This window comes from Panthera leo, chromosome D3, assembly GCF_018350215.1.
Source record: "Panthera leo isolate Ple1 chromosome D3, P.leo_Ple1_pat1.1, whole genome shotgun sequence".
Lineage (NCBI taxonomy): Eukaryota > Metazoa > Chordata > Mammalia > Carnivora > Felidae > Panthera > Panthera leo.
Genome location: NC_056690.1, coordinates 23546279 through 23568659, shown reverse-complemented (window position 1 = coordinate 23568659; position 22381 = coordinate 23546279). Strand labels below are relative to the sequence as shown.

At 55.7% G+C, this 22381-nt stretch overlaps 1 protein-coding gene across 7 annotated transcripts in view; it reads left to right on the top strand.

The window, feature by feature from the left end:
• The first annotated feature begins 2891 nt into the window (after positions 1–2891).
• EMID1 (EMI domain containing 1) overlaps positions 2892–22381 on the top strand; it is a 49018-nt gene continuing 29528 nt past the window's right edge. For all 7 annotated transcript variants that reach the window (XR_006195354.1, XM_042910948.1, XM_042910945.1 and 4 more), the window contains exons 1-5: positions 2892–3026; positions 11225–11338; positions 11832–11935; positions 19575–19658; positions 20775–20836. Coding sequence is in view for 6 of the 7 variants with exons in the window: in XM_042910948.1 (XP_042766882.1) it covers positions 2926–3026; positions 11225–11338; positions 11832–11935; positions 19575–19658; positions 20775–20836 (465 nt within the window). In the remaining variant the exon portion in view is untranslated. The remainder of the gene's footprint in view (positions 3027–11224; positions 11339–11831; positions 11936–19574; positions 19659–20774; positions 20837–22381) is intronic.

The following is a 22381-nucleotide window of genomic DNA, read 5'->3' as shown; positions in this document are numbered from 1 at the left end:
AGAGGGATCTTTAAAAGGTCCTACGGCTTGTTCTTTCGGGCAAGGAGATGAGACTCAGAGAGGGGAGGTGACTTGTCCTAGGTCACACAGCTCCCAGCGCTTGCTCCGGAATTGACACCTAGGTTTTTGGGAAACTGAGACCATGCAGTAACCAGCAGGCTGCACTACCACAAGGTGTGGCTGTAGTTATAGGAGATCCCAGGAGATCCCAGTCTCTGCAAGGACAAGGACCCCTTCTGATGTCCAAATGTCGATAACACCTATTACTGAGAGTGTCCCTGGCTGAGAGGTCCCTTTTTTGACAGGGTTCGCTGGCTGGAAAAATTCCGCAGTAGCCTGAAGCTCCCACAAGTTTGGTGGCATTGACAAAGGAATGTGTGTGCCAGTAATCACAGGAGCATCTTGGACACGTTGCACATGGACCTGGCAGTGTCTCCTCTTTTCTGTGGCCCCAGAGGGGGTCTAGGACATCTTGCAGCCCCTTCCAGGCACTCTGCAGGACAGAAGCCACTGCCTGGCACTTCTCCTTCCTCAAGAGATGCATGCCCTTCAAAGTGCCCTTTGTGGGGGTGCCTGGGTGGCTGAGTCCGTTGAGTGTCCGACTCCTGATTTCGGCTCAGGTCATGATCCCAAGATCATGGGATTGAGTCCCTCATCAGGCTCCATGCTGTTTAAGATTTTCTCTCTCTCCCCTTCTGCCCCTGCCCACAGCTCACTCTCTCTCTCTCTCTCTCTCTCTCTCTCTCTCTCTACCTGATAGATAGATAGATAGATAGATAGATAAAATGAAGTGCCCTTTGGGGCGACGGTTTTTTATCCCAGCCGTTTAACCAGGATTTGATGGGTCTGGGATCCTTTCATGAGATGGCCCCTTGGAAGTGACCAGTCATCCAGGGGATGAAGTCACTGATCTAGTTGTGTCAAAACAAGGGCTAACCACAGAGGTGCAAAGCTGCATTTTGGGAGGTCAGACAGATGGCATAAAGTAGGTGGCCCAAAATGGCACATGGAAGGGAGGGAGGCAGCTCCCCAAGGGGGCAAAGTTGGCACTATGACAATGTCTTTGGAGGAAGTGGTACATGCTTGGGGGACCATATGAAGCAAGGGACGGTGGATGCCAGGGCAGGGCCAGACATCTCATGGTCACACCCACATAGTGAACGTGCAGATGTCCTTACACAGAGAAACTGAGGCTGGAGAGGGGCAGGACTTGCCCAAGCTAACTTGGGCAAAGGCAGCAGAGGCAAGGTTTGAACCTGGCTCTCACTACTTGCCCCCTCGCAGGTATTGGCATACCCTCCCCAATCCTGACTTAGGCCCAGGACCCGGTGCTGGCCCAGCCCTGGTGAGTCCAGGAGAGACAGTCCCTGGGAATCAGAGTTAGGGGCTGGCAGATCCTTCCTGCTGGAATGTTTCTAGCAGAGATCCTGGGTTTGGGTCTGGACAAGCCACAGCAGGATCCTGAGAAGCAGGCCCCTGGTGCACTGCCAAGCTGGGCAGGGGGCTCCCCAGCCCAGGACTGCCTGCCGCAGTTCAATCCAGGCAGAAGAGGGAGTTGAGGCTGTCCTGAGGTTCTGGAGGGGTCCCCTCTGATGACAGCTGTGGTTCCTCCCCATAAACACACACACCCATCACACCTGCACACACACATATCACACACATGCATCACAAGCATCATCATACACATACACATTCATCCATCGTGCACACACACACACAAACACACACTTGCATACACCTTTGAGGGATTCACAGCTCTCTCCCCAGAAGTTTATCCACGTACTTCAGATACTCTAAGCCAATCCTCACCTTGTTACAGATGAGAAAACGGAGGTCCAGACCAATATGCTGTCTGCTCTCTTCCCTAATTGTGCTTAAGAGGTAATCCCTTCCTTGGGTGGCTCAGCCCATCAAGCATCGGACTTAGGATTTTGGCTCAGGTCATGATCTCACGGTACCTGGGATTGGGCCCTGTATCACGCTCCCTGTGCAAACAAGTGTGGAGCCTGCTTGGGATTCTCTCTCTCTCTGCCTCTCCCTGCTTGCACGTCCTCTCTCTCAAAATAAACGAATAAACATTAAAAAAAAGGGGGGGGGGGAGCTGACCCCTCTGAAGTCAGAAGATATGGGTTCAAATCCTGGCTCTTCCAACCACTGACAGACAGCCCCTCTCTGTGCCTCAGTTTCTTGATCTGTAAGATGACAGTAAAAGAAGACACTGATCTTATGACCAGCTCAGGTCTTCTCCTTGCGGGAGCGGCTACAAGGACCTGGGCCTCAGGTTTCTTCTCTGTATGATAGGAATAATCATGCCCACCTTGCCCAGAGTGGTTGGAGGAATAAACAGAGACAGGATGTGAAGTGGAGGCCAGGTGCCCTGCACACAGTGGTGCTCACTGCTCAGGAAGCCTTTGTTGCATGGATGGATGGATCCCGCGTGCCTTGGGAACTAGATCTCTCACAAATGTTGGGAAGGGATGAGGGCCCTGGCATCGCTAGTCCAGGCGTGGCGGCTCTGGTTGGGTCCGGGCTGCGTCTGAGATGGTGGCCCCGGCCACAGGTCCCGGGTCTGCAGCACGTGAGAGTGCACCTCCGAACTGGCAGCCTGGTCCCAAAAGGGCCACGCGGCGAAAGGCGCCAGGCTCAGGTGGGCACCTGGCGGGCCTCCCGGTGGGGGCGCCCGACCCCCCGGGGCTCCTTCCGGGTTGGCAACGGCTGCGCAGGGGGCGGGGGGCCGCGCCGAGGGGCCGGGCGAGGCCGGGAACGCGCGCCCCCGCCCCGCGCCCGCCTCCCGCCCGCCCTCCGGTCGCTGCGCTGGGAACCGGGAGCCGCGCGTCCGGGGAGGCTGGCGGCGCGGGCGGGCGGGGACGGCAGGCTGGGGGCGGCGACGGCGAGGGGCCGCGCGCGGAGGGCGCCGGGCGCAGCATGGGCGGCCCGCGGGCCTGGGCGCTGCTCTGCCTCGGGCTCCTGCTCCCGGGAGGCAGCGCCGCGTGGAACGTCGGGGGAGCCCAGTTCTCCGGACGCAGGTAAGGGCTGCCTCCCACCACCTCTGTGCCCTGCCAGCCCTGGGGCCAGGACTCCAGGCACCCCCCCTTCCCTCCCCCCAACCTCCGTGCAAGCCAGGGATTGGGGAGGGGACCTGGTCCCCCACCTCAGTGCCGGCCGGGATGGGAGTAAGGGACCTGGGCAGCCCAGCTATCTGGCCCAAGCTCCCGGCAGTACGGGGGTCTCCTACTGCAAGTGTCCTGAGCCGGCGTTCCCCTACAGCCTCCTCCACCCCTCCACCACCGCTTCACCTCCAGAGCCCCAAAGGAGGGGGAAGGGGAACAGCCAGGGAGAAGCCCGCCTCTCAGGACTTCCGTGGCCCTAGCTCAAGGGACCCCCTCCCTGCACACAGGAAAAGCCCAGCACATCCCCTAGCTGACCCCCCTTCGGGAACCTCCACCCTTTCCCCTCTGCTCTTGGCTTTTTTTAGTACCCTGGCTATTTATTTCCCTCCGAGGGAGAAGACAGGGGTGGAATTTCACAGTCCGTGGGTCAGTGGTCACCCCCAGGGACCTGGCATTTTGAACAGAGATGGGAGAGAGTATTCTGTGTTCCTGCTGCTTTTCTGGAGCTGGGACCATTCTCTCTGTTGGTGTTTGTGGAGCATCTCCCCAGTGGGGAGTTGAGCCCCTTTATTTGCCGTGTGGTCATTAATCCTTCAAATGAGGGATTTGAATGAGGTAGGAAGCACTATCCCCATTTAGCAGATGAGCAAACTGAGGTCCCAGAGAATTAACATAATGTTCTAGGCTCTTGGGCCATTAGTAGAAGTGCTGGGATTTGAATCTGTCTTTCTGGCTTTGATAAGTGTTTGAACCTGTCCTGGCCCCTGTCCTGGCTGCAGCCCCCACCCCTGCTGGGGTCGTCTCTCCCGAGGGCCAGCCCTTGTCTGAGGCAGACAATACAGAGTAGCCAGGCCTCTTCAGGCCTTTTCATCCCATTCAAAGGCCTTCCCCGGCCCCCACCCCCTAGGGCCTCAATTCTTTAATTCTTTTCAGAGATTCCCTTTCTCAGTGGTCAGGGGCCAGCATGCCCCTGCTGGGCTAGCAAGAGCAGGTGACATGGCTGGGGCTGGAGGGCAGAGGTGGTCAAGGCATCATAGGCCAGAATAGCAGTTATCTGAGACAGGGACAGGCAGGTGGCAGATATCACAGCCGCCACCACCTATTACATGCTGAACACAGCTGACTTGGGCTGGGCATTTTACCCGCATCTACCACCTCCAGAATCTTCCCAACTGCCATGGAAGGCATCCATTTTGATGGTTCCCATTCCATAGAGGAGGAAGCTGAGGCTCTAAGGGAGGATAACACCTACCCAGGACATGAATGTGAACCCCCAGGATCCTAGGTGCTAAGGTGACCAAGACCCTAAACTCGAATTCCCAGTGTCAGGCTCAGGATGATGGTTGAGGGGACTGAAGGTCCAGACTGCCCTCCGGCCAGTCCAGGGCAGGGCCTTCCAGCCTGGGCTTCTCACCTCCTCACAGCTTCCTGCGTGGGAGCAGGATAGTGGCTCTGGGCAGGTATCTGTTGTCACTGGGGACTGTCGCCCCATCTGTTCTCAGAAGGCTCCCAATGGCCTGAGCATCACAAAAGCCCTGTGAGGGGTGCTGTTGCTCCCATTTTACAGATAAGACTGGGCCCCAAAGAGGAAAAGTGGCACCTGGATCCAGGCCAGCCAGTTTCCCAATCCAGTGTCCTTTGCGTTGTAGCAGTGGTCAGCTGTGGGTCTGAGAAAGGTGTGCAGCTTATGGTTAGGAGGTGGGGGCTCTGGCCCTGGCTCTGGCACTCACTCAGTGTGTGACCTCAGGCAGGTCACTTCATAGCTCCGGGTCTCTGTTTCCTCAATGTTTCCCTCTTTCCTCCCCTTGTCCCCTGCCTGTTCTGAGGGTGGATGGTCCTCCATAAGAAGAATGAACAGTGGTTCCTCCTATCACTGACATTAGGTGGAGGAAGGGACCCCTAACTCGAGGAATCTGTGGTCCTCGGCTGCCAGGACCTCCCCTTGTGGCCACGTCCCAGCATTGTTGGAGACAGCATGGGGACGTCACACCCCATCAGCGCTCCCTCCACCCCCAGCCCAGCACCCCAGGCGCCCCTTGGCAGCCAAAGGATCAGAGGCAGAAAAGAGGCTTTGTGCTTGGGGAGGGGGAGGCCCGGGAAGGCATCCAAGGGGCCGCCCCAGCCCCAGGAATGTGGCAAGACTTTGAGACCCCCGGAACCAGGGTGCCCGGGGGCTGTGCAGAGCTGCCTTGGCTCACCCCTGCCCCTGTCTACCCCCCCCCAATCCCTGCTGGGGCTGCTTCCTGGCCCCCATGAGATCCCTTCCCACCTGAATCCTTATTTCCTTTAACAACCCATCTCAGCACTATGGCTCTAGAGTAGAAGCCATCACCGCGGCCTGGCCTAGGCCACTTCCCTCTGCAAGATGGGCTTCCTTGGGCAAATCCTAGAATCAAGAGGAGTGGAGAATTTTCCTCCCCAGCCCCTCCCTGGGGAGTTCAAATCCCAGCTCTCTGCCCACATGGGTGACCTGGCCAGGTGACTTCTCTCAGAACCTCAGTGTCCCCCTCTTTAAAATGAAGAGCCTGAGGCGCCTGGGTGGCTTGGTCGGTGAAGCGTCCGACTCTGGATTTTGGCTCAGCTCATGATCTCAGAGTCCTGAGATTGAGCTCAACCAGGAGCTCCATGCTCAGCGTGGAGCCTGCTTAGGATTCTCTTTCTCTCTCTCTCTCCCTCTGCCCCTCTCCCCTGCTCACATGCACATGCTCTCTCTCAAAAACAAAACAAAACAAAACAAAACAAAACAAAACAAAATAAAATAAAATAAAATAAAATAAAATAAAATAAAATAAAAAATAAAATGCAGAGCCTGGCAATTCCTATCCCAAAGTCAAAGGAAGGACCTGTGGAAGGTACTGTGCTGGTGTCTCTCAGCGAAGCCACTCTACCACAGCAGTGGGGTGTGGAGCCAGTGTCACAGTTCGAGAACAATAGCTATTAGCACCGTGCTTTACAGTTTGCGTGAGAGGAGATTCTGCTGTCCCCATTTGCAGATGGACAAAGTGAGGCGCAGAGAGGGTCAGGGTCCAAGGTCACTGAGTTAGGAAGCAGCAGGGCCAGGACTGGAACTTCGCCTCCAGAGCGGGGCTCTGGCTCTGATCACCCTGCCCCCACCGTGTACATCTCCTTTCTTTCCTCTCCTTTTCATAACGGCCCTTGGCCCCTGGCCCGCTTGGCTGCCTCCTGCAATTAGCCCTATCACTGTTCCGGATCGCAGCCCTGGGCCCTGCAGAGACAAAGTCCCCTGGGCCCACATGGCAGGGGGTGGAGGGCAAGTGGGGGGACCCTGGTAGGGGTAGCTGGTGCCACACCGAGCTGGTCTGGCCTGTTTTCTCTCCTCCAGCAGCCTCTGGGGGCCCAGGAAGTGCTGAGTGGGCAGCAGTGGCAAGCCCGGAAGAGAAGGGCTGCCCCCTCCCAGCTCCTGCCCTCGCCCCATCCCACAGGCTCAGCCTCACTGGGTTCTTGGGCAACTTATCACTGACCCGCATCTCAGAAAAGAACCCCCCTGCCCAGAGGTGCCTGGGTGGCTCAGTCGGTTAAGTGGCCGACTTCGGCTCCGGTCATGATCTCGCAGTCCGTGAGTTCGAGCCCCGCGTCGGGCTCTGTGCCTGGATCCTGTTTCAGATTCTGTGTCTCCCTCTCTCTGACCCTCCCCTGTTCATGCTCTGTCTCTCCCTGTCTCAAAAATAAATAAAATGTTAAAAAAATTAAAAAAAAAAAAAAAAAGAAAAGAAAACCCCCAGGGACAGTGGGATATAGGCAGTCTTCCAAGTACAGCGCCTATCTCTGGGAACCTGAGTCCTGGCTCCTCTGCCCAGGGCCATTGCCTGTTCTTGGTCATTCAGTCATTCAGCAAACCTCCCTGGGCACCCTCAGGCTGAGCCCCATTCTAGTGTGGCCCCTGCCAGTGCCTTCCCTCAGCATCTGCAAGGAAGGGAAAAGCTCAAGGCTGCCTTGAGTGGCTGAAGGTGACCCCTGGAGGTGCCCCACCTCTCCTGGGATCTTAGGACTGAGACCTAAAGGACAAATAGGAGTTTGCTGGAGCAGGGGAGAGTGGGTGCTTTCCAGGCAGAGGGAATTCGAATGCAAGGACAGGGCTGGCAGGGCTCACAGGGCGATGGGGAGCCTTGGTGGCTGTGGACTCACAGCAGGCAGTGGCAACATTAGGTCTGTGCTTTAGAAGGAGGTCCTGCTGCCCCTGGAAAGTAGACAGAGGGGCCAGGCCAGGACTCTTCAGAGGAACTTGGGTTTATCCTGGGAGCAGTGGGGCTGGCGTCGTCAAGGCCGGGGGCGGGGCGGGGGTGGGGGGGAAGGGTGGGCGTGGTTATTGGTGACTCCCCGCCCCATCCCAGGGGAGTGGCCAGGGGCTGACCTTGAACCCCACATGGCCTAAGTATCCCCTCCTGTTTAGTCAGCCATCAGCTCCACATCTTTTAAGCAGGGGATTCAAGCAAACTCCAGCTCGTGGGAAATAAACCAGGGACCCACATGGGGGCAATTTTAATTAAGGAAGAAGAAAATTGTTTTCTTTCGCTGCCCCCTGGTATAAAGAAAAAGGGGCAGGTCAAGCAATTGTGGGCAGTCACAGGCCCACCTCCCCCAGCCCGGTCCAGGGCCTGGGCATGGAGGGAGGCGTGTGTGCACAGGGCCATTTGCCTGACAGAATGGTCATTCTGTGGCTGTGTGTCCTGTTGGATTTGCCTAGGTCTGATTGTGTGCTTGAGTGTGTATGTGTGTGTGTGTGTGTGTGCTTATGTGGGTCTGTGTGTGTGCACATGGGTACACGTGTGTCCAGGAGTTGTAGGCACTCATAAATACGTGCGTGTGTGTCCGTGTGTGTGTGTGTGTTTGTGTGTGTGCTCACTGCATTGATGGATGTGCATGCCTTTGCGTGTGTGTATACATCCATACACTGGGACGGAGTCTTCATTCCTGGCGCAGGAGCCCCTCCAGTATCTGGAGCTTCTGACTGTCCTCTGCCCGGGTTGCTCCCTCCCTCCCTCCCTCCTTCCTTCACTCCCAGAGCCCTAGGGCCAGCCTGAGGAACATCACACAGGCTGTAGGGAACCCCCAGCACCCCTCAGGAAGTGCCTTCCAAAACTTGCACCCCAAGTTTTATGCATTTTTCTGGATAGGAACCACAACTGACATCACTTTCTCAAAGGGGCTTATGCCCCCACCCCCACACCAAACAAAACTCAAACAGCTCTAGGGACCCAGAGGATCTAAAGAGTGGGGCCTTTTTGAAGAGGTGTATTTTTTTTTTTAACTTCTAAAATCACCCACCTGCTCATTGGGAGAAAATTTCCAGCCTGAGGTTAAGAGTGCCAACTCTAGGGTCAGATGGACCTGAATCCCAACCTTTACTGTGTTGTTCATCTTGGGTGCCTGGGGCTCATCCCAGACCTGAGAGCCTCAGTCTTCCCATCTGTAAAGTGGCACTCATAGTTGGTATGTGAAAGGCTTTGGACCCAAGCTCCTGGTGTGCAGCATGCATGATTATTGAAGGCTGCTGTTAGTACAGGAGACAGAGCAGATGGAAAGCTCCTCCCTGCCCCCATGGGTGGCAATTTGATGTGAGCGTGTGATTTTTCCTAACTTTGCACACATAGCTATATATGTGCATATACATATAAATAGTCTTTGAGCTTTCTCTTTTTTAAATTTCTTTAAGTTTATCTATGTTGAAAGAGAGCATGAGCTTGAGCCCGGGAGAGTCAGAGAGAAAGGCAGAGAGAGAATCCCAAGCAGGCTCCCCCACTGTCAGCACAGAGCCCAATGTGGAGCTCTAACCCATAAACAGTGAGATCATGACCTGAGCAGAAATCAAGAGTTGGACAGTTAACCAACTGAGCCACCCAGGCACCCCTGAGCTTTTTTTTTTTTCATGTAATGTTTATTTATTTTTGAGAGAGAGAGACAGAGGGTGAGCAAGGGAGGAGCAGAGAGAGAGGGAGACACAGAACCCACAGGCTGAGATGTCAGCACAGAGCCTGACACACTGTGAGATCATTACCTGAGCCAAAGTCAGACACTTAACCACTTAACTGACGGAGCCACCCAGGGCCCCCCACCCCCACCCTGAGCTTTCTTATTTTAATAGAAATCCAATCCTTCTCTATCCGTTGGTCTGCACTTGCGTTTCTCAATTAGCCAGACGTGGTGGTCTACACGTGGAGAACTTGGGCTCTATCTCGCATCTGGTTTTCCACGTCCAGTGGTCCTGTAGCTGTTTAGGCTGTTCCCAGTGTCGCGTGGTTCCCAGCAGTGCTGCCACAAGCCCCTGTCACCTCTTCCATGTGGTGTCTGGCCAAGGGCTATGTTGAGCCTCTGCCAGGTCATTGGTCTAAACAGAGCCATCCCTTCTCCCCACTTTGCCTTTGGCTAAGGCTGTTTCTTCCTCCTGGACTTATCCCAGGGTGACAAAAGAGCGAAGGGACTTCCCCAGCGTCCCACAGTGAGATAGCCGGCAGGTCCCAGCCAAGGACATTCTCTGATGGGTGACCAGGGTCGGGGGTGGGACGGCAGCTGGGAGACTGGATGTCGGTGGTGGCAGACATCTCTGTGATGGCTGAGACATTCCAGCGGCTCAGCAGCCCTCAGCCCTGCACAGGGTCACAGGCCCTGCATTTTTTGCCGGGATTGGGAAAGGAGGGACTGTTTCAGGTGACCCTTTTCAGCCAGAGCCTGTCACCCCACCAGGCTTTCCTTTGTGGTCTTGAGCCTGGGGTCAGCAGGTTCCCAGGCTAGGGCCTTCACAGAACCATGGACCGTGGCTCAGGAGATGGGGAGGAGACAGGAGTTGAGATCTCTGGGATGAAGTCAGGGGCCAGGCTGGGCCATCCACATTCCTGGGTGCAAATCTGACTCTACCATACACCAACTCTGGTACATGAGCAGTTGTCCTCCCCTCCCCAAGCCTCAGTTTACACCTTTGTAAAATGTAGGGAGGTGCCTTCCTGACTTACTAGGAAGATAATGTAAATACCCTTAGCATACAGTGGGTGCTCAATAAATGCAATGCAATATGTTTTTTGTTTTGTTTTTTGTTTTTTTAGAGAGAGAACACATGAGCAGGGGAGAGAGGGACAGAGGGAGAGACAGAGAGAATCCTCCCTGCTGAGTGTGGAGCCCAATGTAGGGCTCGATCCCACAACCTTGGGATCATGACCTGAGCTGAAATCAAGAGTCAGCTGCTGAAATGACTGAGCTACCCAGGCGCCCCGCAAAGCAATATGATTATTAATGGGCATTTGAAGAATCCAGTCCCCCATGCTTGGGACGTCTGACTATCATACAGAGGGGACACAAGGATAAGTGAGACAGGGCCTCTCTTCTGTCATGCCAGGGGAGGGAGAGGGCAGACATGAATCCTCAGCTTAACTCAGTGAGACAGGTATACAAAGTGCTGCAGGGGATCCCTGGCAGGGAACCATCAGTTCTGTTCAGGTAGGGGTGGAGGTGGGAAAGGACTCGGGGAGAGGTGACAGCACAGTAGGGCTTTGAAGGTCGGAGGTGCCAAGTGGAGAAGTGGGGGCAGGGTGGGCCCAGCGTGTGGCAGTGGGCCCAGGCAGTGGGCCCAGCGTGAGTGTGTGTGAAGGCCTGGAGGTGAGGGTTCACAGCAGATGTGAGCACAGGAGATCTGGAGGGCTCCGAATGAGGATGAGCACGGGAAGAACATGGCCAGGTTTCCATTTTATGACACTCTCCCTAGGGAGCGACTGAGGGGCAAGACGGGGGCTGCTGCTGTTGTCCGGGTGGGAGGTAGGAGGCCCTGGTGACCCGGATGGGTAAGGGTTGGAGAGAAGTAATATCGAGAAAGGAGAGCGCAGGCAAGGATGCCTTGCTCCCGTCTTGTCCCCTGCAGCTCAGTCCCCACGACCTTCTGAGAGCCCCCAGCACAGCTGCCCCTCCAGAGCTATGGGAGTCACTCCTCAGCCACAGTAGCCCAGAGACTCCTGACTGGGGCCCAAAGGACTCAGAGCTCGGGGGTCTCTCTCCCTAGAGACTCAGGGCTCCTGGAGAGAACCCGGACCTCCTCACTCATCCTCCCCGGGGTCCTGGGCAGAAGCTGCGCATGGCGCCTGAGCTTCCTCACTGTGGGTCTGTTTCAGGAACTGGTGCTCCTATGTGGTGACCCGTACCATCTCATGCCATGTGCAAAATGGCACATACCTTCAGCGAGTGCTGCAGAATTGCCCCTGGCCCATGAGCTGCCCAGGGAACAGGTAAGTGAGACCATGGTGGAACAGGGGCTGGTGGCATTCTAAGTGGAGGCCAGCAGGAGCAAAGGCCTGGTTGTGACACTGCATCGAAAGTGCAGGGAAATGCAGGGGCCCCGAGGGTGGGAAGAGCAAAGGGAATATTGGCCCCCTCCCCATCCTCAGCACCTCCCCTTAGGCTCCTGGGGCACTTGGAGGGCCTCCTGGGGGAAGGATTCCACCATTTACCCACATGCATTCACTTGGTGAGGCTTCACTGCTTGGCAGGACAGGCCAACCCAGCTTGCAGGGACTTCCTGTCCACTTAATATCTAGATCCCCCCACCTGGGGAGTTACAAGGGATTAGAAGGGCTGAATCCCTGTATAGAGGAGGAGAGAGGCTCCAGAGGGGCTCAGAGGTAGCAGAGGACCCTGGAGCTTGTCCCCACGGACATCCAGGTCGGTGGGAAAGGTGGCAGAAAACTCTGTCTGAGTTCGGCCCCCTGGACACTCTTTCAGCTACAGAACCGTGGTGAGACCCACATACAAGGTGATGTACAAGACAGTGACCACGCGTGAGTGGAGGTGCTGCCCCGGGCACTCAGGGGTGAACTGCGAGGAAGGTAGGACTACCCCGAGGTACAGGCCAGGTGCCTTCCCTCGGGCACGTGGGTGGGAGTAGTCAACCCTTGCTAAGTCGGTAGATGCTACAGTGGCCAGCACTGGGCACACCCGGGCCCACTAGTGAGGCTTGGCTGGTATGCACACAGTCAAGGCCTGCTGTCCCATGGATGTTGACCGCCTAACTCTCAGGACCCCTGAAAGAATGTCATACATGCTGCATAGCTCATGTCTTGAGGCACACCATCCCAAGCCTTTCCTCCAAACTTGGGGAGAACCCGTGTGGACATTTCCATTGGATATGGTAACAGCACACGGAAACAAAGCACCCCTTAAGTCTGTGAATCGGCCCGGTTGGGATGGTTGTATCCATCTTGTGGGTGAAGAAACTGAGGCTCAGGAAAGTGATGGGTATACAGCTCCTGAGTGGCGGTCAGGATTTGAAGCCTGGTCTGCCTGGCCTCTCCCAGGGCCTTAGAGATGGGCCACCACATGTGGAGTGTGTCGCAGGCAGAGGGAGCCCTTTCACCCCACCCCCCTTATCTGCGTGCAACACGGGTGGCTCAGGGCCCAGCACCCACCAGTGGTACAGAGGACACAGCCCAGGCCTCCCTGCACCCTGGACACATGGTTACCTGGAGAGTCCTCTCTCAAGGGCACCTGCCTCTCTGCTAAGCAGTCTGGGTGGCTCCCACCCTCACTACCTATCTGAACTCAGCAAGAGAAGCTGTCAGAACCAGCTCAAGAAGCACGCCTGTAGGCACATCAGTGGAAAGAGGCATTCAGGGACCCCAGAGCAGCACGTTAATGTGAGCATCAGTCACAAGACATACTCTGATTCCAGAAACACAAACGTGTGAGACATGGCCTCTGAATCAAGAGAGCATGATGCTAACAGAAGTCACCATTCATAGGTGCTTCTTGAAAGATTTACATGCTTCGCCTCCCTGGGACCCCACAAGAGTCCTGCTTCATAGGATGGGCAACAGAGGCCCAGAGAGGTGGAGTCACATGCCCAGAATCACACAGGGTGGGGGGTAGAGCTCACGACAGAGTGGGGCAGGGAGGGGCCTGGCAGATTTCCCTGTGGGGTTGGGGAGTCTCCAGTTCCGGTAGGGGTGGCCAGAGGGAGTGGAGGAGCTGCCTGATGCCCAGCAGGGGTCCTGTACAGAGAGGCAGCTGCCGGTGCCGGTGTGGGAGGGCAGACATCAAGGGGAACCAGGAGTGGGACCCTCCCCTCCCTGGTGGGAGGAAGAGGGGCCCAGGGGGCAGAAGGAGAGCCAACAAGGAGGGGCTGCTGCCAAAGAGGACACAGAGTAGCTGGTCGGGGGGAAGTAAGTCCCCAGAGTGTGGGGGCCACGTGGGCCTAGCGGGCCTGAGCCAGGCAGGGCCTGCCCAGACAAAGGCCACTCTGTCAGTGGCTTCCCTCCCAAGGGCAGACCTTCCCAGGTCTGTGGGGCCATCATGGAGCCAGTGAGGGCGGAGGACAGGTGGGGGCAGCTCCCATGCCCTTGAGTCCCACAGCTGGAGGCTGTGTGTCCAGAAACCAGGATCAAGGCTAAGGTCTCTGCCAATGGCAAGGTTGGCGTGCAAGACGGGGGCTGGGCTAGGCCAACCCTGACATCTGCCATCTCCTGTTTCAGGGCCTCCAGGTCCCAGCCTGGGATGGACGTCTCCAGGGCTTCATGGGCCAGGCCAGATCTGCCACACACCAGCTGTGTGGCCTTCGGCCAGGGACTCCCCATACATTGTGCAAGTCATTGTGCAAGGGCACCGGGCAGAGGGGGCGGGGTGGGGATTGCAGTGCAGGTGGCCCGTATCTCGTGCCCATTCAGAGGGAGGAATACCTTCTCTAAAGAGCACCAAGCTGCTGTGTGCTCTTGCAGAGCCTGGGCTCTCCCACACTAAACTTCTGTGTTCTCACTTGTGAAATGGGCAGGGTACTAGAGTCTGCTTCCCAGGGATGTTTCAAGGATGAAATGAAGCCGTAAAGACCCTGCAGTGGCACGGCAGCCTGTGGTGGGCACTATGTGATAACCAGAGATAGGAAGGGCCTCTCCCACACACACACAGGCAGAGCAGACTAAAGAGATGCCCAGGCCTAGATGTTCTGGAACACTGCTCTTCTAGGGTCCTGGGAATGAGGGTAATGAGGGTGGGGAAGCATGAGGACATTGCAAGCCCAACCCAGGCCGTGCCCTTCCTCTGACAGCTTGGTTGAGGCTGAGCCCCACCCCCCCAGCAGTTTCCCCAGCTGGTTACTGCCCTCATAGTCTGCCCAGCCCTGTGACATGGCCCTGGGGCCACAGAGCAGTGTCACCAGAGCAGTGTGGGGTGACATGAAGGAGGAGAGGGAGCACCCATCATTCCAGAATTCAGATCTAGATCAGCTGTGCTCTGCTGTGTGATCTGGGGCAGGTCACCCTACCTCTCTGAATCTTGTCTCTATCTGGAAGTCACCTGGGATTGAAAAGTGCCCACCTTGTACTTTATTATGAGCATCTGAGACTCATGCCTCAAACACAGTGGATATTCATAAATTTATATCTTCCTCTCCCCCTTGGCCCCTGTGCTGGGGATTCTGCGATGGCTCTCTGGGACTGTCCTGCCTCCCACCTCTGAGATTAGTTTCTCAGTCAGCTCCTCAGCAAACAGGCCTCGAGCCTGCAGGTTCTTCGTTCACTCATAGCTCTTAGCCCTGGCTTTCTCATCTTCAGAATGGCAATGTTCACTCTGTGATGATGAGTGAGGATGTTCCCTGATGTTCATGACAACCTATGAGGAAAAGACTGGAATAGGCCCCGTTTTACAGATGGGGTAACTGAGGCTCAGAAGGGTATTCACCTGGACCTGGAGTCACTCAGCACGGGACCTGCCTGATCAAGCCTCTACTAATGCCTCTCGGCCTTGGGAGGTGGGACTAGACGGAAGAAGGGAGCCTGGCTGAGTCTCACCTGGCTGCCCACTCCCACTGGAAAACGTTGAGGAAGGGCCAAGGCCGGATGCACTGTGTCTGCTGGTCCTGAGCCCCTGATGGGCTCTGCTGAGGGCAGGGCTGCTGTGGCCTCCGTGTTATTCTGCCTCTGGGAGGAGGGAGTCCTTGCGGACAGATTGTTCACCCATCAGCCCCATTGTTCAGGCGATGTAAGTGAGGCTCAGAGAGGGTGTAGATCTCATCCAGGGTCACACAGCAAATAAGCTTTATAGCTGGGATTCTCAGAGCTAGGGCTCTGACCTGGGGTCTGCAGCTTCCCCCTGGCTCAGACCCTCCCATAATAATAATGATGAGGGGAAGGAAAGCGTCCGCTGTCTTCCATGCCGGGTACCATGACTCACACCCACCGGTGTCATGCTACCTATCATGCCATGATGCAGAAGGTCCAGGTGTGGAAATTGAGGCTGGGAGAGGGAAATGCCTTGTTCAAGGTCACATCCCGATTCAAAGTCCATCAGTATGACCTGGGGCCAGGATTTTTCCTCTCCAGCAGCATCAGCTGAGGATTTCCAGTAGGGGAGTATTCAGACAGTTGGGGCACCATGAGACTGGTGGAAGCCAATCTCAGCCCCAATTGCTCCCTGATAGAAAAATCGAGAAGCTCCCTCACCCTCCTCTCCCGTGAGATCCCCTGCAGCTAGGTGACCTCTGTTTGCCCCTCACTGTTCCACTGTCCTTAGCACACATGTCCCTTCCCCATCTGTGGACTCCCACAGCCCTTCTATGATGGGGTACCAGAGAGGGAAGAAGTTTGCCCCAGGTCACACAGCAAAAAAGCTTAAGAACAGACCAGAGGTTCTGCCCCAGGTGCCGCCTGGGCCCTGGGCTTCTCCACCATCCAGGGTCAGGCCCTTCCTGCACCTATCTTTCCAGCCCTAACTAGATGCCAGTTACAGTGCCAAGTTTGTGCTTTACTCTGAAGATTCAGGATCCTGTGGGCTCAGTGCTGCCCGAGTCTGCCACCTGTCTACTCCACTCCTGTCTGGAAGGTCCAGCAGCCCCTATCTCCTGACTCCCTGCCTGTCCGTCCTTCACCCCTAGCTGGGTGGTTCCCCTCTCCACCCTCCTGGCCACCCCAGTGATGTGCTCCAGCCTTGCCCTCACTCCATCTTACCCTTGGCCTACACTGGCCTTCTCTCCCACCCCACAGCCTGGGCAGCAGCTGTCCCCTCTGCCTGTGACCCTCCTGGAGCTGCCACCTGGCTATGGTGGCCCCCGCCTTCCCATCACTACTCGTGTCTCTCCAGTGCCTGACGTACAGTGGGTACATGGGAAATGAATGGGAACCTCCTTTTACCCTGAAGAGAGGGCCAGGCTGGACACAGACTGAGGCTTCCCAGAAGCCAGCTGGAGGGTTCTTGGAGCTCCTGGCCCCATCCCTGACCCCATCTTTGGTTCAGGCCAACAGCAGCAAATATTTACATTTGCAAAGTAAATTCCCAGGACGACACCTGGACTGAGGCTGGGGAGACTGCATCTCTGTGGCTGTGGTCACTGGACCCAGCAGACCTGTGGGTGGCTCATGAATGAGGAAGCCCCTCTGCTGGCCCCTGTCCTGAAAGAGAAAGCCAGAGATGAAGCCCAGGGACACTCGCAACTTCTCACATCCACATTCCCACTGTAGGGTGGCATTTGAATCCCCACATCCCTACCTCTCTGTGTGGGCAGGCAGCCTCTCCTTTCTGGGCCTTATGTTCTCATGAAGACCCAATGAGAATGGGCTTCTTAGCTTAGCCCTAGTGGTGGGCAGGGGGAAGGGGAGCTGCTTATGGGGACACAGGGCTTGAAACTGTACCTGATGCTGTCCTTGTGCAGATCAAGGCAGGGAGTGATGAGAGTGTCATGGGGGGAGCTTTGGTGGGTACCCTGGTCTGTCTGGGAAGGCTTCCTGGAGGAGGTGATATAGGACTGGCAGCTGTGGGGAAGAGGGTAGGGAGGCAGTGTGTGTGGTACTGGTAGAGACCTCCCAGGTGGTGGGAAGTAGCCCACAGTCAGGTTTCCCAAAGTGAAGCTGGGGTTTGTGGTCCTGGAACCCAGCCTGGAGCCCCTGAGAGGGCAAGGTTAGGGCTGAGGGGTGGAACTTTAGGACAGACCACCAGGCTGGGGTCTGGGGGACTTTCAGCCCGCTGGGGTCTGCTCCAGAGGTCCTGGCCCAACACCAGTGGGAAGGATATGATATTTTTGGATGACAGGGGACCTTGTCCCAACCCTGGGCTTTTTCCCTACTGGGATTTGCTGTGCTAAAGGGCCATTTTACAACCTGATTTGCCCCTTAAAGTAGTTCTGTCCACTTACCAGCATTTGAAGTTTTAGGGATTGTTTTTGTGAATCCTGAAACCAAACCAATATTTTCTGGGGTTTTTTTTTTTAGCAGTTTTGTTATTTCTTTAACTATCTTCCTTCTTTCCTTCCTTCCTTGCTTCCATCTTTCTTTCTTTTAAAATTTTCACTTGCCATCACTTTGAACCAGTTACATCTATGCTGATGGTCAGACCATGTTTTCGTTAGTTTTTCTAGTTCTCTCTGGCGTCCAGTGAAATGTACGAAAGCAAATTGGTTGAAAAAGAATTTCCAACCACAAGTGCATAGATTAGCAACTCAGGGAAGCCCTCGTGTGACGTTAGAACATTTATGCTCATTTTCAAGACCATTGTGTCTGCCGTCCACATTATTTTGCCTTTTGTTTTGTTTGTTTTACGTTCATTTTGGGCCGGTGATTCATGCATTTGTTAACAGAAGGTCTGTTGAGGCCACTGAGGCCCTACTATGCAACAGGCACTTTTCCAGGCCATTCATGGGACAGACTAGGTCCCTGCCCTGGTGGGGCTCATGTTCCAGCCAGTGGGGTGGGTGACTGGCCGTGAACTGGGGAACTGACACAGTACGTGTTAGAGGGTGGGAATGCCATGAAAAAAGGGGGAAACAGCAGGGTAAGTGAGGAGGCCGGGCCGGGCAGATGCTCTGCCAGACTTCATCCCAGAGAAAACCCAAACTTCCATGAGGTTGGAGAGACAGCAGCTTCCTTTGGTTGACTTCCTGAAAAGAGTAATAAAATGGCCTTTTACATCTTCACCTGGGAGCAAAGAGGACGAGGAAGGCTTGGCGAGCCCATTCTCCTCCAGAGCCAGCATTCCTACAGGCGCCAGGCCTCCCTGCCTCCACCCAGTGGGCTGACTCGAGGTCCCAGGTGGCCCAGAGGTCGAGCCCTGGAGTTAGGCTAACCTGAGTTCAAGTCCAGGCTCCAGCCGTCTTGGTTTCCCCCCAGAGAGATACTCATATTCACTCGTCCATTCATCTGAGCACAGGAGACAGAGGAGCTCTGTGCCTCAGTTTCCCATCTGTAAAGTGGAGGTGGTACTAGCTACCCATTTATAGGGTTCCGTGAGGATAATGAGTTAAAAATCTGTATGTGAAGTGCTTACTAGAACGTGCCAGGCCCAGAGTAAGTGCTAGCTGTTAAGTGTTAGCTGTTACAACCTACCATGTGAGATTGAGCTGGGATGTGTAGAACACTTAGCATTGGCCTTGGCTCACATGGCATTCCCCCCACCTTGCCCTGATCCCTTGCCCCCGGTCCTGAGCTGCCACCCCACCTTCCTCTGTCCTGGGCCGGATTTATTCCCTGCGATGGGGCAAGTCCCAGGTCCCCAGGGAGGGTGAGCGGGAGATGCAAGGCCAGTCTAAGCAGAGGCCCCATAGTGGAGCAGGGTCTGGCCGCCTCCCTGCTGGGGGCTGGCCAGAGACACCCGTCTGGTTTGAGTTCCCGGCGCCGCACTCCCTGCACCAACCCGCAGCCTGGCTCAGAGCTGCCAGGTCTGTGCCTTATTTGGGTCTTTTCTCCCCGCCCCCCCCCCCACCAGATGGCACTCTGTGGCCTTAAAAGGCAGGCCTGGGGGGCGGCCGGGGGGGGGGTGCAGAGAAGGGCAGTTGCTACTGCTGGCTCCAGAGCCCCTCCAGCTGTACCCCTGCCCCTGGCTCAGCCAGCCCATCCCTCTGGCTGTGGGGAAAACCAGGCCCCCAGAGCCAGACCAGCCAGGGTGGCCACTCTTCATAGGGGTGGTGGCAGAGTAGAGCACAGCCCCCCTTGCCCTCCCCAGGCAGCCAGCCTCCCTCTGGTTTTCATTTAAAACCAGGGCGGGTTCCACTTCAGTGTCTTCTTACCAATTGGGGCAGGGAGAAGGGGGACAGCCATGTCCCAGCTGCCTGCTGTGTGCCTATGTGTGCCCAGGGGGCCCTTTGTATACATTGCCTTCCTCAGGATCACACCAGCCTGGGGGGCGTAGTAGCCTTATGACTCCACTTTACGGATGGGAATATAGGCGGGTCCAGAGAGGACAAGTCATACAGGTCAGCAAGTAGCAGGGCTGGGACCCAACCTTGCATCTGTTACCTCTAAGCTCTTAACCCATGCAGCTTGCTGGGGTCATTGGCCCCTACCCGCTGCCAGCCCGCTCCCCAGTCCCATCAAGTTGGCAGTCTTGTTCCAGTTCAGCCCAACTCTTGCTGTGTGACCCAGGAAAACTGTCCCACCTCTCTGGGCCTCTGTCTCCCTCTTCACCAGGAGGGGTAGGGATCCTGGCCAGGGCCACAGTGGCACATGGGGAATAGTGCAGGCCAGCGGGGCTCTCATCAGTATCATCCCTCAGTTTCAGGTTCCGCTGGCTTCTTGGAGCCTGGCTGGTCAGGCAACACCATGCGACGGATGGCACTTAGGCCCACAGCCTTCGCAGGTGGGTCCTGGGGCAGCTGCTTGGGGTCCCCCTGGTTTAGGAGAGGCCGGGCGGGGGCACAGGCAATGTGGTGATGATCCTAAAGCCAGCTGAGTCCAGCAATGGAGGGTCAGGGAGAGCACCCACCCTTGCCCACCCCAGCCTGGAAAGAAAAGTGGTGGAGAGAAAGGGCCTAGAAGGAGTCTGACCTGGGCCCAGCACCCCAAGACCCATGACCCCCAAACTCTTTTGTGTGTGTGTGTGTGATCCCCAGACTCTTGCAGACGTGGGCCCAAGCCGCCAGTCCTCTTTTTATTTAAACTATGCTTTTCTCCGCATCTGCAATGAGTGAGGCACTGCGCCAGGTGCTTTCCATTGTCAACCCATTTCAATCTCACAGCCCCAGGAAGGCATCATTGTCCCCATTCTAAAGAGGAGGAAGCTGAGGGTCAGAGAGGAGACGCGCCCTTCCCAAGGCCCCATAACCAGGAAGGGGCAGCTTTGGGACTCGACCCCAGACTTTGTGCTTGTCAAGAACTCACTGCACCCTTGCTCTGAACTCAGTGTCCTCAGATGTGAACTGGGGTGACACTCGTCGTAACACATGGGATCCTGGCGTGGACTGGAGAGATGAGCCCTTAAAGCATTAGTCCCCGTGCACCGCAGCTGGCAGGTTCTGGAATGGGCCAGAGCTGCTACCGATAATTTAGGGGTATCCCTGGGGAGGCCCGAGGAGCTGGACGGTGGTTGCGGAGGCAGAATCAGAGGGTAGCGCCTCTGAGCCAGCTCAGTCCAGATTGTGATGTGTCAGTCCCCAAAGCTGGCAAGCCCAGGCTAGCCCTGCCCAAGGGGAAGCAACAGGATTTCCTGCCCTGGCTTCCAGGGAAGGAGTCATCTTGGATGTAAAGGTTGCAGGAGGTGGGTCCCTGATTCTGCTCTGGAGGATCTGGAGCCAAAGGAAACCCTCAGGACATGGCCTACCTTGAACAGGCTGTAGCCCCTTCTCCTACACTGGGCTATCTCATGGTTTGGGGTCATCAGGTGTCCCATTGCCTCCATCCTGCCCCCAGGCGTTGAGGGGCTCCATGGGGAACCTGTGGCGCCTTGCCCCAGCCCCAGCCTCGTCCCTCCCTGCAGGTTGCCTCAACTGCAGCAAAGTATCAGAGCTGACCGAGCGGCTGAAGGTGCTGGAAGCCAAGGTGGGTGAGCAGCTGCCCCTCCCCTGGCCTCCCCACCCCCTCCCTGCACCCCTACGCCCCATCCACTCATGATTCCCATTGCATCTCTGAGCTGAGCTTCAACACCCAAGAGCATGTGACCTCCCTACCAGACACCCACCATCCTCCAGAACAAGCTGGCTTCCCCTCTGTGCCCTTCCCCAGGAAGCCTGCTCACAGTCAGATCGCCTGGCCTGCTCTTCCTCCGGGAGGCCTATGAAGCTCCCTGTGTACCCCCATCTCCATGCCAGCCAGATATTTGTAGACACCACGCCCCCAGAGCCCGTGGCTGAGTCTCTTATTTGCCCTGTCGCCTTTGCCTTTTATTCCCCTCCACCACCATAATACTATCTTCCCAGTTTCCAAAGCAAAACATCTGCACATCCCAAATTATCTCAAGATACAAAGGTTTCAGCAATTAAAAAGCAAGATATTCTAAGTTTAGAAACATGAATAGCTCAGAACTGTGAAAAACCTACCAGAAAACCATCTGCAGCAGTCACCTATACCCCGAGAGAGAACAACGGTCAATATTTAAGCATCTTTTCTTCCAGATTTTCTTTTCTTTTTTTTAAGTTTACTTATTTATTTTGAGAGAGAAAGAGAGAGAGCGCGCACAAGCATGAGGGGGCAGAGAGAGAGAATCCTAAGCAGGCTCTGCACTGTCAGCAGGGCTCAGTCCCACGGACCATGAGATCATGACCTGAGCAGAAATCGAGAGTCAGACGCTTAACCAACTGAGCCATCCAGGAGCCCCCCCCCCCCCCAGATTTTCTAAGCACACGTAAAGACATACATGTTTTGTCTGCATATCCTTTCCTCCATCATTCTCTCCTTTGGGAATTTATCTTAAGGAGAGTAGATAGTTGCAAAGGTGGTTACCAAAATGTTAATGATTAATAGGGAAGGGGCGCCTGGGTGGCTCAGTTGGTTAAGCATCCAACTTCGGCTCTGGTCATGATCTCATAGTTTGTGAATTCGAGCCCCCGCAGTGGGCTTTGTGCGGACAGCTCAGAACCTGGAGCCTGCTTCAGATTCTGTGTCTCCCTTTCTCTCTGCCCCTCCCCGACTTGCACTCTGTCTCTCAAAAAAATAAATAAAAATTTTAAAAATAATAATTAATAGGGAAAATTGAAAACCAGATGGCAGAGGGAGTGGTTGCATAATTAGCATAATACCAGACAGCCGTTCACAACACCTCCGTTTTGTAACATGAAAAGATGCCCCTGAGGTATCAAGGGGGAAAAGGAAGTTTCTGAACAGCATGTGCTAGAACCCCCGCTAGGAAGTATGGGAGCTCCAGGAACCCCACACTGCTCCCCAGGCTTCCTCCCAGGAGGAGCCGGCATGAGGGGCTCAGTCTCAGGTCTGGGGTGTGGTTCTTAGTTCTGTGTCTGTCCGGGAGTTTCAGCTTTTCTCTGGACAGGACCACACGACCCCTGCCCCCTGGTCAGTGGGCATTCTGGCCCCTCTTTAATCCCAGGTCAGCGGCTCAGCGGACACCACTGACTTTCAGAGGCTCCCCAC